This window comes from Pinus tabuliformis, chromosome 3_1 (assembly GCF_031772625.1).
Source record: "Pinus tabuliformis cultivar Carrire ecotype Pingquan chromosome 3_1, CPIR1, whole genome shotgun sequence".
Lineage (NCBI taxonomy): Eukaryota > Viridiplantae > Streptophyta > Pinopsida > Pinales > Pinaceae > Pinus > Pinus tabuliformis.
In genome coordinates this window covers 153831479-153846847 of record NC_142301.1, presented here as the reverse complement: position 1 = coordinate 153846847, position 15369 = coordinate 153831479, and the positions used below count along the sequence as shown (strand labels likewise).

Sequence of the window (15369 nt, the reverse complement as noted above, 5' to 3'; positions counted from 1 at the left end):
GAGGAACAGAGGGAGTGCTGGGCTGCGTAAGGAAGGGTGTGGAATGGCCAGCGTGGGCAGAAATAATGGATGCCGCGTGAAGGTTAGATAGTGAGGATGGATACAACTGCGACAGAGAGAAGAGGAACAACGCAGGTTTGGAGAAAAATGCGTGGAAAGGTTTGGCAGCCAAAAATAAAAAGAAAAGGCAGATTTGATGGAAGCAACGAGGGTTTTACACAGTTCACCCAAAAATTTTCGAAATTTTCCTGCAACAAAAAACGAAAACCCCAGGCAACAGCAGACAGGTGGCCCATAAAACCCTCAAAATTTTCTAGAAATCTTAATAAAAATTTTAAATTGTCCTGCTTCAGATTTCCCTGATGAAAACCCCACAAAAATTTTCCAGATTTGAAATAAATACCCCTGCAAGAACTGATTTTGAGGCTAGATCTTACCCTCCAGGGCCTAGATCTGGCTTCAAACAAAAATTCCCCTTCAGATCTGCAACCTGCGATGACAGAAACAAAACACCCAGAAAGAATATATACAATGATGAAATTAAAAAAACCCAAAAACCCAGTTAATTTTTTTTTTTTTTTATAGTAATTACAAGTTAAAGGCTCTAAGTAGCCAGAGCTATCATTATGCCACACAAGTTTTTAAAATTTTAAATTTAAAGTGAGGTGCTTCAGAGAAAACCCTTCATGCATCAACAATGGAAGTTCTAATGATAAGCCTGAGATTCAATCAAGTTGGGCCCTTCAGAAAATGCTAATCGGGAGTTGGCTGGTCCAACTGAAAACTTCCCCGAACGCCCGATGATCTCAAAATCAAGGATTCCCTGCATAGCTCAATCCAACCATTAATATAGAGGAGAAAACGATAATGAAATTCAGATCTAATAGTGATACCTGTCATTATATCCAAAATTAAATTACCATTCAAACCCTAGTGATCAAGCAAGATACCTGTGCTTAAACCACTCTTTAGAAAGCTATTATTAATGGTTGAAAAGGAAATCTATGCATGAAAATAACACATCTTACAACATTCCCATGAAGAGTAACACCAGTGGAAATTAACCCCAAAGTCTTTCTTTATTGCACATAAAAAAAAAATTACAAGAAAGCTTTCACTTAGCACATGACTCAAAGATCGAATTCTATCTCAACTGACAACTGACCCCCTATTTAAAGATAAATTTCCCAACGGCTAGTTTGAGTGATCCTTGTCAAAGTGGTCTCGACCGTTGATGAGGATCAAAATTTCTTTTAATCTCATCCGTCGAAATTTTAAATATTGAGGAAATTTCGAATTTTTCAATTAAATGCATTTTAATATATTCAAAAATTAAAATTTTGCATTTATTTCCCCAAAACTTTGACTTTGACTTAACCCTAGGGACCTAAGACATAAAATTTAGCAAAATAATCAACTAACTTTAGTCTCTGGATCAGTTAAGATTTAATTTTTTAAAGGACCCACGAATTTTACCTTTGGAAAATTTAAATTTACCTAGGACCTAACCTATGAGGGGATAAATTAATTTTCTAACCCTCAAGACATTTTGCATCATGATTTTTACATTTTTACATCTCAAGGGGGAAAACCCATTTGAACAAGACCCTCACAGAGTACCCATTTTTGCGACACAAATATAATCTAGCAGATCAAGCAATTTGTAATAAAATAACCTAACCAAATAGTTAGGATTATTCCCAAATCACTTTTACATAGACTCGATCTAGCACACTCGAACTCCCCTAACATTCTGGTGAAAAAATCCATTCCGGCTTTGGGGTAAGGCTGAAGGAAAACTCTGCCGATCATGGATCGGTGAGACAAAAAACCTTCTAGAATATAGATCGTCATCAAAAAATTAGGTTTACCTAGGCAATTACATACACGACACGAATCTGCTGAGATTATTTACAATTTACACATGCAGAAAGGGTTTACAATATAACATGATCAGGCTGATGATGATAGTCGAACGACACGGACACGTTGATCAAGCGCTATCCGTTTTGTGAAAAAAGGGGGTGTACTGCTATGGTTCGTTGACACATAGTGGTCAACAGGGCCCATGATCTTAACGGTGAGATCTACCCTCTCCCACCGACAATCATATAAGATTTTATCCTTGACCTTTTTTGAAGAAGCTTGATCTGTCTCTCTCGAAGATGACCAAAGTCCCCATTTTCATTTGACATTTACCAGCTTCCCTTGATGATTGAACCATAATCTCTGTGAAATGAGGTAGACAATGGACTGCTATAGGAAAAAGCTTAAATATTGGTGGACAAATCCTCTTGCCCAGCACTTGGAATTACCTCTAATTTCTAAACACTGCAGAATAACCCTTAGCTGCACCCCAAATCGCCTCATAGCTCCAACTTGTTGAGTGAAATAACAAAAAAAGGAGGCAAAAACATGATTTAATGCTGGTCACATGGGGGAAACATGTTCAATTTCCGAGGCACATCAAGGGCAAGTGTCTGTCATGTGTCTCCACGTATTGGTGTCCAACATGCAAACTAAGAGACATGGCCCCTATTTGGATGTGTCCAGTTACTTAGCAGGGATGTACTTGGCAGTAACATGATTTGTATATTTGTATCTCTACACCTTGTACCCATAATTTGTTCTGTGTGTGCTACTGTCCTAATAGGTGATTCTCTAGTGATCATATAGTGTTTGTTATAGGTATTAGTTTGTTTTGACTTTCTTGGTCAATATAAACATTTTTAATTTGACATAGGTTAAACTTGACATGTAGTGCTCTTTAAGAAGTACTAATTCAATTGGGCCTTTCGTGATTCTTTTCCTCATTGTGTTCTTTTGTTTCCACGTGTGAAGTTGATTCATTGCTTAATTGTTTAGTCTGGTTGAAATTTTTTCTAATTCGAATTATACTTTTGCAATTCATTTGAATGTACTTCTAAACTTTTGCATGCAGGATCGATCTGCAGAGTAACACAAGACGCTTTTACTCTCTATTCCACGTAAGTCCTTTCAACTTGGAAAGTTAATGTTGATGTTCCATAAATATAGGAGATCAGTGAACAGAACCATAAATATGCTAAAAGTTCAAAATCCTACATTTGAATAATCATTTAAAGGCGGCAAGAATTAAAGTTAGATGATTATTATTTTTCATGTTATATGGTTAGCTTTTAATGCTTTTCTTCTATAGGTTAGTTGTCTTTTCTGAAATATGAAAATCCCCAAGACATTTGATGTTATTAGCAAGTTGACTTACATACCCGAACTAGAATAGTATTCTTTGACACATTTCTATTTGGCAGTACACTTTTGAGGAGGTTGCTTTGGTGACTGTCCGTTTGAACAAAATTCCTGTACAGGTGCGACCATGGTTTGTATCTCATTATCATTGGGCACTTTCCTAATGCATCTAACTGTGTTGATTTGTTCCTTTTGTTACCTCTTATATTCCTATTCTAAAATAACTAAAAGTGATTTCTGTTTTCTTTATATGTATCAAAATAAGTTGGTTCCTATAATCCTTGATATTTTCTAATCATAATAAAGTTTTTAGAGGTTCTGGATATGTTTGAACACTTAGTTATTTGCATATTCCTATTTTCAGGCTCGGCGAGACCTTTTCTTTTTGCTTTCTAGATTTCTCTTTTTCTATGAACCAGGTATTTTGTTGTGTCCTTTACACTGAGATCTACTGTGTAAATAATAATCTAATATGTTCAGAAAATTGCTAATACCTTCACATGCAGCCGACAGATTAAAAACATTCTTAGATCACTTTCCTTCTTTCCCGAATGCTTTCTCAGTTAGTAGTCCAGCAGATATTTTTGTCATCGAGCTCACTGATCAGGTAAGCTTTGATAATTTTAACTGTGATTAACATGATTAGTGTTTGAATATCCTTTTCATAGTTGATGCAACATCTTTTATTTTGGTATAAGTTTTTGTCTTGCCCAAATATATCATTTCTACTTTTTTTCTTTGACATTTTAGTTGCAAAGGTTGAAGGTGGAGCCAGCGTTGCTAAACTATCTCAAAAGTATGACAGTTCTTCGGGGTGATTACATCTTCCATTTCAGCTTTATTGTGTATATCTATCCTAATTAGATCAAATATTTCATATATGTCACTTTCTATCCATTACATTTATTGAGAGTTGACTATCTAGTTTTGCTTGAAATAGATATAATGGATGTGTGTTTGTAGGGATGGAGCTCAGGATGACAACAAGCATACGTCTAAGATCATGCCTTTATAGTCTCACATCTCCTGGTGGTCCTATGTACCCAACAAGGGCTGTTCGACATGCAACCTTTGAAACATTGGACTTACTTTTCCCAGTAAGTTCTTTTCCTTTATTAGGACTTTTGTCATTGAAATGTAATGATGTAGGGCAGTATTTCCATGTAAACATTTTGATCTAAATAAGAAAATACTCCTTTTCTTAGAATAAAATATTATTATCCATAGTTGGAATCAAATATAATTACCTTTATTAGGACTTTTGTCATTGAAATGTAATGATGTAGGGCAGTATTTCCATGTAAACATTTTGATCTAAATAAGAAAATACTCCTTTTCTTAGAATAAAATATTATTATCCATAGTTGGAATCAAATATCTATAATTATAGACTTGTTTTAACATCTTAGAATTTGCTCAAAGGGGTTTTTTATTGTAATATAACTCCAAATGACCTTAATTGTATTTGGAGTGAAATGTTATGATACCTTTTATGTACGTGATGATGAATTCAGGTGGTGAATCTTGTTACAAATATCCTTTCAAACCTAAAACCAAAGTGATATGAACCATGGGTGTGATCAAAATCACCATCTTTCTATTATTGCCCTCCTTTGACCCAGCATCGTCACAACATTTTTTGGCACTAGGTTATAATCTCTTCATCCTTAGTCTCACTAGGTTAGTTTCGTGTTTGGTTGGCGACTCCACTTATTAATCCTCTCACAAGAGCTTATACTAGAAGAAATCCTGGTAGCTTGGTTAATCCTGCTCCCGATCCTGAAAAGGCTCTTAGAGCTCGGTTAAACAATTACATTCTAGTAAGCATTTAATCCTAATCGAATAGGAAGCCCTCCTTGATATCCACTTGCTTTTCCTTGACCTCGTCAAGCAGGACATCATGGATCTTTTTGCACCTTGCAACTTTGCCAATATTTAGGGATATCTTCATGTTCTTCCAGATTCTGTTTTGGATAAGATACCTATGTTTCAGGGGAACAATGCGTTCAATGCAGAAGCACATCTCAGAAAACTCACAGCGTTCTTGGTAAAACATGCTCACGGAGTTGCATATAATCATTAAGATGTCAAGATGAGTCTCTTTCTTCTTTCTCTAGAAGATGATGCATTGCTGTGGTTCTTGGATAACCCTGATAATTATTTCGATTCCCTACAAACCATCATCAGTGCATTTAAAGATAAATATAGGGATAAAAGAGAAGGAAGATATTTACTTAAAGCTATCAATAATATTAAGAAGAATGAAAATGAAATTGTGGAAGAATTCAATAAAAGGTTCATTTGCATTGAGAAGTATCTTGATGCATTTGTTGTTGATACTTCTTATGAATTGGGATGATCTAAGCCAAATAATATAACTATTTCTCAAGCCTTGGCTGAGGAACTGGAAAAGGATATGAAAGCGTCTGGAAAACCTGAAATTCTTGGTTTTGAGAAAGGTCCAGTTAAAGCTAAGGGGAAAGAAGTCAAAGAGGTGGAGCATGACCCAGTTAAAGAATTAACTCAACTTATTAAGAAATGAAGATTGAGCATGCTAACGAGATGAATGCCATGCAGGCTAGGCTAATTCAAATGGAAAGAAATCAAGCTCAGAATGTGCAACCTATAAATAATAATAAAGGTAATAATAATGCATGGCCGAAAAGGAATCCTCCAAATGAGAAAAGACCTCCTAATCCTCTGGAATCTACCAATATTGTTGATAAGCCTGTGCCATTTTGCAGACCATGTGAAATTTTTCACGAAGAAAGCTCTTGTGCCTTTGCTAGAAGAATCCTAGATGAAGGAACAAGTGAACAAATAAACAATATTAGTCAGGATTCTTGAAAAGAAAATTGTTGTAAGGAAATGATCTCTTCATATTTCACCATTAATAACTTCAGTGATGAAAATGATCCTATTACATAATTGTATGGTGAAAGACCATCTCAAGATCAGATTTTAGAGAATTCCAGAAGCAAGGGTTATACTTATCGAAAGAAAAGTAAGGACCAGAGCCAGAACACGCAACAGGTGGTCTCTAAGACTTAACAGTTAGGACTAAAGATTGATTGGATTGCATGGATAAACAATGCTAAAATCTCTGTCCTAGTCTTAGAGCTTCTGAAGATTCCATCTCAAAGAGCTGCATTTTTTAAAGCCTTAGGCATAGCTCAACAAGATAAGCCTGATGTACACCATAAAGATGAGGAAATTAAGTTAAAAGATCTAAATTGCTACATGACAAATGAAGATCATCAACCTTTCTTCTTGACCTTAGAAGTTAATGATCGCTTGCTTCATAACTGTATGTTGGATTCTAGGGCCTCAACTAATGTTATGACTAAGAAAGTCATGGACCAATTGAACTTAAGGATTTCTAGGCCTTATCATAATATTTTCTCTATGGATTCAAAGAAGATTGAAGTCCTGGGTGTTATCAAGGATTTGCAAGTAGCTTTGGCCAATTACCCATATCAGTGTTGTTAAAATCACGATAAAATCGCGATTTTTTCACCTTTCCGCATAAAACGCGATTTTTATCCCAAAAAATCACCGGATTTTTTTTATAGCGATTTTTTCTGAAAAAATCGCGATTTTTTTCGAAAAAATCGCGATTTTTTTTGAAAAAATCGCCGAGGGCGCGGGCAGCGGGCTTTTAATAGGGAAAAATGAATTTTTTTTATGTCATTTGACTGTCGCCGCGCGGAGGAGGAGGAGAAGAGCTGAAGGAGAAGAGCTGAAGGGTTTGGGTCGACTTTGGGAGCGAATCCAAGTGTTTTTAGGAGAAATCCAAGACAAGATCACCAATTTGTCCATAAAAACGGTATGTAGATTAATTTTTTTTTGTTTTGCTTCTTTAAAAACTTTGTTTTTCATTGTTTTTAAAGAATTTTTTGTAATTTTTCATTGATTTGGGATGGGTAATTTGTTATGACTATGAGAACCAATTTTTTATTTTTATTTTTTCATTTTTTTTAAACATTGTTTATGTTTTTTGAATTTTCATTGTTTTTTGGCATTTGCCATTGGCATTTGGTTGGGTAACTTGGGTTTGGAAATTGGGATTTTGGAAATAATTAACTTGTAATTTTGTAAATGCTAAATTGTAATTTGTATTATGTAATCCTAAATTCCTATTTCCTAATCCTTATTTTTCCATAGGTTTGCAAATTCAAAATTCAAAAACAAACATGCCAAGGAAATTGGATCCTTTCTGGGAATATGGTGAACCTAAAGCTCCGAATGATAGACAAAACTTGAATTGCAAGTTGTGTGGAAAGGAGATAAGCGGGGGGGTGTACAGGTTGAAGTTCCACCTTGCACAAATCCCTGGACGTGATGTGGGGCCCTGTATAAATACAAATCCTGAAATTATCCAAAGAGCCATGAGAGCATTGGGAGAATTAGAGCACACTAGAGAGGCCAAAGAAGAACTCAAAAGGCAACTAAAAAGGTCAGCTGAAGGAAGTGGGCCAAGTGGCACTGGTTCTACTGCAGCGTCAGTCAATCCGGTAGCTGCATCATCATTTTTTGTTCCTCGAACCACACCTGGTTCACAACCAACTATCGGTTCAATGCTAAAAAGAACTGAAAAAGAACAAGCTGATAGGTTGATGGCAAAATTTCTCCTCTGGAGTGATATTCCTTTCAGCATTGTAAGGAATAATCCATTTTTCCAACCTACTGTTGATGCTATTGCCAGTGTTGGCCCGGGGTACAAAATCCCTTCTCTTCATGATTTCAGAGGCCGGATTCTTCAAGAGGAAAAGCGTGACTGCACCCAAAGATTGGAGGATTTTAGGGCATCATGGGCACAAACAGGATGCACTGTTATGTCAGATGGTTGGACTGACCAAAAGGGGAGAACCCTTATAAACTTCTTGGTTAGTTGTCCCAAGGGGACTATGTTTATCAAATCTATTGATGCAACTCATCAAATCAAAGATGCAAGAACTTTATGTGATTTGCTGGATGTGTTTATTTTGGAGGTGGGTGCAAAAAATGTTGTCCAAGTCATAATGGACAATGCTGCAAATTATGTTGCTGCTGGTAGAATGCTTATGGACAGGCATCCTACTTTATTTTGGACACCTTATGCTGCCCATTGTATTGATTTGATGTTAGAGGACATAGGGAAAATTCCCTTTGTCAAAGATATTGTTGACTCATCAAAAAGCATCACAAAATTTATTTACAATCACACATCTGTGCTTAGTTTGATGAGAAAATGCACCAACAACAAAGAGTTGGTGCGCCCCGCCATTACACGGTTTGCGACGAGTTTCATATCTCTTCAATCCCACTTGAATTCTATGTGGGATTTGAAGAGAATGTTTCTTTCAGAGGAGTGGCGTGCTTCGTCAATGAGCCGCAAACCAGAAGGAGAGGCCGTGTGCAGACTAGTTTCATACCAGGAAGACTTCTGGGCGGGAGTGCAGGAGGTGTGCGCTGTTACTGAACCTTTGGTAAAGGTTCTTCGGTTGGTTGATGGTGAGAAGCCCGCAATGGGCTATTTGTATGAAGCCATGGACAGGGCCAAAGAAGCCATTCGGTCCTACTATGATGATAAGGGAGATGATGGGTTTCAGAGACAACTCCTTCTATGGGAAGTGATTGATGAGCGATGGAACAACACACTCCATCGTCCCATTCATGCTGCTGGGCTTTTCCTGAACCCTGCATTTTCTTATGCATGTGGGTTTGATTTTGATGCTGAGATCGTGGATGGATTATTAACCTGTGTCCAGAAGATGGTGAGATCTCCAGAACAACGTATAGAGATCTCTAAACAAATTGAGACATATAAGATGTGAGGTGGCACATTTGGCCTTGAGATGGCTGTCACTGATAGGACGATTAAAATGCCAGGTATTTTTTAGTTTGTACTTTGTAACTTTGTTTCAAATTTCATTGTCTCTTCAAATTCCATTTTTTTCTTATGTTTATTTAAAATTTTATTTGTAATTTTGTTGTAGACGCATGGTGGAAGATGTATGGTGGCAGAGTACCCCTTTTGCAAAAGCTTGCCGTACGCATCCTCAGCCAAACATGCAGCTCCTCAGGATGTGAGCGCAATTGGAGTGTATTTGAAAAAATACACAACAAGAAGCGCAATAGGTTAACAACTTAACACTTAAACATTTAAAATATTGCAAATTTCCAAATAAATTTTTGAATTCATTAAACAATATTTTTTTTATAATATTAATTATTAATTATTATTTCATGAACTTTGTACAGGTTGGAGTCCCATAGACTTAATGACATGGTCTATGTCTACTACAATCTTCGATTGTGGGTGAGGCAACTAGAGAAGACACCTGATATGGATGCCATCTCATTGGATGGGATTGACACCACTGCTGAATGGAGGGTTGAGACCGAGAGGCCTCTCATGGATCCCACTGATGATTGGTTAGTGCAGGAGGAGGGGGAGGAGGAGGAGGAGGAGGAGCAGGAGCAGGAGCAGGAGGAGGAGGAGTTGGAGGAGCAGGAGGAGGAGGTGACACCGCCTACCCGGGCTACCACTACCACCAGTAGAGGACGTGGTCTCCGTCTACCTACAGTAGCTGCTACTTCTACTTCTTCAGCTTCTAGAGCACGTCAGACTCCACTGCCATTTCCACTAGCACAGGCACCAGCGTCTTCATCTAGGGGGAAAGGGAAAGCAGTGACATTTTCTCGCAAGAGGGGCAGAGGAAATCAATAGGATTAGAGTCTTAGACTTTCATTTTATTGTATATGACATTATGACATGATGAGATACATTATCATATTTTTTGTTGATATTTTGAGGCTGAGTTGGGACTCAGGACTTACTATTCAGGACATGATTCAATGTTATGTGTGATTTTAGCGCTAGAAATGATATTAAACATCTTATATATTAGTTTTTTTATCATATTTATGTGTCAATGTATTTATTTTATGTTGTAGATGGTTTAGATATTAAAAAAATTGAAAAAAAATGAAAAAAAATGAATATTTTTGTGCCAAACGCTTTTTTCCCGCTTTTGCCGATTTTTTCCGCTTTTTTCCCGGCGCCGATTTAATCCCGATCGCGCTTTTAACAACATTGACCCATATAGAATAATCACCATGGACATTACTGTCATAGATGTGCCTGATGTATGGGGAATGCTTTTATCAAAAAAGTTTGTAGCTGATCTGGGAGGATGTATTCAGTTAGATTTACCATATGCTACTATTCAGACAGTAGTAAGTGGTATGGTTAGGTTATACAGGGAAGTAGAAAGAAGGTCTCGTGTTGAGAATCCGAGGAGGCCATATCATGAAGAGGTTGAAGCACATGGGCATCCTTCAGAATACAATGCAGTGGTAACAAAGTTTTTCCAAAATTCCTTTTCATCTCATTTCACAAAAAATGATCGAATTTGATAAAGATATGCGATGTAATGATGAGATCCTTCATCAACAAAAAAGAATTAGAATTCAATAGGGAACGTTTGATAAACAACCTATGGATTCACTTGTGAGCAGATAGGTTCTCCAGATTGAGCCATAGGGATGACATCTCATGCCTTAAGGATTTCTATTATATCTCTAACTCGATTCTCTTAGATAGGATTTCATTTCTATCACTAGTTAGTTTACTTTTCATGCATTTATATTTTATGTTTCATTGTTAGAATAGGTTTTCTATTCCAACAAATGTTCTATATATTTGATGATGTGAAGCGAACAAAGTTCCTTCTATAAATTAATTACTCCAGAAGTCTTGGAATATAAAGATATCCATGAGGATACAAGAATATATATTAAAATGTGTGAATAAGAATAATAATGAATGATTTACAATGAGAACGAGAGGCTTGCTTATATACCAAGCGTCTCTTCATGAAGAGTCATGTCTCATTTAGACATGCCTCTTCAACCTAATTACTAATTAACTAATCATTATTTACGATTATTATTGTTTACATTATTTATATATATTTTATTTGTAACATTGCCTTCTTCCTCAAAAAGCTTTGTCCTCAAAGCTTGTCGATTAAAAAGGACTGATATCTTTTTCGGGCTGGAATGTCTTCTCATCTCGTAATAGTCATCTTCGTCAATACAAGTTGATATGATCTTCTTAGTGACAAACAAAATTGTCGCACTGAGAAGGGATCAGACCATCCTAGATTAATCTTCTGTGGAATATTCTGATCACTGGAATTTTGTAATGACTTGTCATCGTAGGACTGGATTGAGGTTACATTACTCTTCTCTGGAACATCAGTTTGTTGTTTCTGTTCTGAATGGTCCCGATACATAGCATGGTTGAGTTGTTTACTCATGATTCAGATGTCGATAGGGAACTTTTTTGGTTTGATTTTCCCTTATTGGGCATGCGGCAATTTTTATATTTTCTTCTGGGGAAGATGCTGTAGAGTTGGTTATGAATTCCTATCAATGATGTGAAGGTAGCGATTTCAATAGCCTATTCAAAGGAGAGGCTCTAATGATAGGAATTGCTTGCTTTAGAAGCACAATGAATGGCTCTCCAAGAAGGGATCAAAGGAGACCTAGACCTAGGGTTGAGGAATATTTCTTGAGCCTAGAAGAATAGGGTTTTAAAGAAATCCTTGTGAAATTGGAGTGACAAGGTTGCGGGACCACAAAGAAGCCTTGGTGGACCCAAGTGAGGTCAAGGGTTCAGATTGAAGCTTCAAACAAAGGGGCTTGACCAAGTGAGGGAGAAGAAAAGGATCAACAAGATGAGATTTACTTTAATGTTCAAACTTCAATGCAATGATCCTTAATGAAGCCACTAGCCAAAGGAAACTTAGGGAGAAATGGTCTTTGAACTAGGGCTTGGAAAAAGTCGAGATTCAACCATTGGAATGGCTTGAAAATTGGAGGACCTCTCAAGGACACACCAGTTCAGTTCTAGACCAAATTTCATCAATTTTGGATACCTAAAATGGATTTCATGTGATGCCCTATGAAGCCTACTAGGGTTAGGGCTTAGAAGAGAGAATTGAGAAAAATCGTCGTTTTGGTGATCACCTAGGAGTAGACCAATGCCTAGCCTATTGGAAGAATGGAATCAAGGATGAGATTGATTTTAGGGTTTTTTCTCTATCAAGGAGCCTAATTGTAGCTTCACATGCCCTAGTGAAGCAGCTACCTAGCTACAACAAGGATTTATACTTCGATTTGTCAAAATAATGGAGTTTCAAGGTTGAATCTTCAATGATAACCCCTAGGAACATTTGCTTTTCATGCCCAATGGATAACACATGCAATAGATCAAGCCTACTTAGTGATTCAAGGTTTTCGCATAAGATTAGAGCACAAGCAGCATCATGATGCAATATTTCATACATTAAACATAAAATGAAAATTTCGCATAAGAGAGAAACTTACATGGCACAAAAAATATATCCATCCATTATATTTGCAAGAGAGAAGCTCCAAAATAGAATAACATCAATCCAAACATTAAAATGCATTCAAGAATCTCCAATTCGTCTTCAATAGCTAGTGCGAAATTCTCAAGAAGAGATACCAATCCAAATCCAAGTGATGATCAAATGAAATGTGTGAAAATTCTATCACTCCAACATCTGATTTACTTTTCCTACTTATTCTTCAATAAGTTATTTATGAAATTCCTTCAATAAACATTAAAATAAATTCTGCTGCAGATATCACACCGTAATACAGAAACAAACACATGTACAAGAATCAACACATTGACATAGATATTTTGGACAATAGTCCCCAGAAAAACCCAATGTGGGAAAACCGGTGCAACAAGGGAGGATTTTATTATTCAGCAATTCTTCAGTACAACAGGGTGTCAAACTGGCTTACCCACAGAGAGAAAAATTCTCCAGCACTTCTCCTAGTCCCAGTGTTAGCTTGGCTGACCTCTGCATGGCTCCCAGACACTCTGCGTCAGCCCCTGCTTGATTGCGTCAGCCCTGGGCCTCTCTGCATCACCCACGCAGGCCCTCTAGTGACTGCGCAGTCTCCTGCTGCCTCTGCGTTTGCCTGAAATGCCCTACGTCTGCCTCTCCTGCCTCAACACTAGTCTCCAGTGGCTAATCCCTTCTCTCTGTTCCATACTTATTGCCTCCTGACTGCTCACCAGACCACTAGTTCGAATTTCTTAGTTAACCCTGCTCCTGAAATTGAATTGACTAGTCTCCCTCAGTGTGTCCTCCAAGTGACCCTCAAGCCTCCTCTTATACTTTTCTCGTTGACAAATCAACGACCGAGATTAAGTCCCTAATCAACGACTAAGATTAACTCTGGCTTGATCCATGACTTTTGGACTCTTCTAACACATTTTTATATTAATTCACATTAATATTTTATTTTCCCTAAGTTTAGACTTAGGGACTTCATTAAAAATATTAATTATTTTAATATCTCCCAAACTGTTTAGAATCTGCCCAAACCATTTATGGGTATTGGAGATCTCATGTGCTTTAGCCTCTCCACCAATTTTTGTGGCTAGAGCACATCCGATGCTACCCCAAATCAACACTCCCTCTTAGCGAGTATTGTGCTCTAGTGATACTCCTTACTAAGTATCACCCTGATCATCCAACATCGGTCCCTATGCTGATGCTAAGCCTCTCTGCCCAACATCCTCTGGACTGCTGCATCCTATACTGCTGCCCATGGCTCTGCTACTTCCATTGCTGCATCTGTACGTCAACTCCCTCTGCATCCCTGCTGCTGCTGATCCTTTCTCCCAGCACTGCATCCTGCATTGCAACTCCCTCTGCATCTGTGCTATTATCACTCCCATTGCTGCTACTGAAACGGGTTCTTTGCCATCCCCATCTTTTCCCTGAAGTAGTCAAACTTTGTCCTTCCAAGGGCCTTGGTGAGGATGTTCGCCACCTGTTCTCCTATAGGAGTGTAGCTCAACTGTATAGCTCCTCGTTGGACACAGTGCCTGACAAAGTGACACTGGATATCAATATGCTTCGACCTATCATGAAACACTGGATTCTTGGAGAGCTTGATTCAACTCTGATTATCGCACATGATCTTGGTCGCCTCCATATTCCTTTTGAATAGGTTTACAAGCAGTTTTCTAAGCCATATGGCCTCACACAAAGCTGTGCTTGCTGCCATATATTCTGCCTCAAATGAGCTTAGAGCCACGGACTTCTGTTTCCTACTGCACTAGGAGGTCATTCCTGATCCAATGTTGAAACAGTACCCAGAGGTACTTTTCCGATCCACTGAACTTCCTGCCCAATCTGCATCAGTAAATCCACTCAATATGATATCCTTACTCTTGGTGTACAAGAGTCCATAATCCACTGTTCCCTGTAAATACCTTAGAACATGTTTGGTTGCTGCCCAGTGCGCCCTTTTTTGTTCCACCATGAACTGACTGAGGGTGTTGATAGCATAGAAAATGTCTAGCCTGATATTGACCAGATACATCAGGGACCCTATGAGCTGCCTATATAAGGTGGGATCAACATCCTTGTCTTTTTGATTCATCAATCTTCTTCCAGTTGGTGATCATTGGAGTAGCCATGGGTTTACAGTCCTCCATCTTGAATCTCTTTAGGATTTCTGTAGCATATCTCCCTTGCCCAAGGAAGATCTCTCCCTTTTGTTGCCAAACTTCCAACCCTAGGAAATAATGCATTCGTCCCAAGTCCTTCATATCGAATTTTATGGCTAGATTCTTCTTGCAATCCCCGATGAGCCTGGATGATCCTGTCAAAAACAGATCATCCACATACAATACTAAGATTAGTGGCTCATTCTCTACAACCAGATAGTAGAGATTTGGATCTGCGTCACTCTTGACAAATCCCATCTTTTGCAAGTAGCCATTGATTCGACCATACCATGCTCTAGGTGCCTGTTTAAGCCCATACAAGGCTTTCTTCAACTTGCAGACATGAGACTTCTTCTCATGTGTCTCAAGGCCCTCTGGTTGTTCAATGTATACCTCTTCCTCTATTACCTCGTTCAGAAAAGCCGTTTTGGCATCCATCTGATGAATCTCCCATCCCCTCTGAGCTGCAAGAAATATCACGGTCTTAATAGACGTATACCTGGCTACTGGGGCGAAGGTCTCCTCGTAGTTAATTCCTTCCTTTTGAGCATACCCCTTAGCCACTAACCTGGCCTTGTATTTCTCAACAT

At 38.0% G+C, this 15369-nt stretch overlaps 2 protein-coding genes across 5 annotated transcripts in view; both read left to right on the top strand.

Annotated features, from left to right (window-relative positions):
* Positions 1-15369, top strand: part of LOC149186251 (K-stimulated pyrophosphate-energized sodium pump protein) — a 306281-nt gene that overhangs the window by 236194 nt on the left and 54718 nt on the right. For 3 of the 4 annotated variants that reach the window (XM_089410936.1, XM_089410938.1, XM_089410939.1), the window contains 6 exons: positions 2942-2987; positions 3291-3347; positions 3593-3647; positions 3735-3835; positions 3979-4042; positions 4192-4325. In XM_089410936.1, coding sequence (XP_089267062.1) covers positions 2942-2987; positions 3291-3347; positions 3593-3647; positions 3735-3835; positions 3979-4042; positions 4192-4325 — 457 coding nt within the window. The remainder of the gene's footprint in view (positions 1-2941; positions 2988-3290; positions 3348-3592; positions 3648-3734; positions 3836-3978; positions 4043-4191; positions 4326-15369) is intronic. The other variant, XM_089410937.1, reaches the window with a different exon arrangement.
* LOC149186252 (uncharacterized) lies at positions 9088-10087 on the top strand. The gene is made up of 2 exons (XM_089412596.1): positions 9088-9348; positions 9472-10087. The coding sequence occupies exons 1-2, from the start codon at positions 9221-9223 to the stop codon at positions 9938-9940; spliced, it is 597 nt and encodes a 198-aa protein (XP_089268722.1). The 5' UTR covers positions 9088-9220; the 3' UTR covers positions 9941-10087.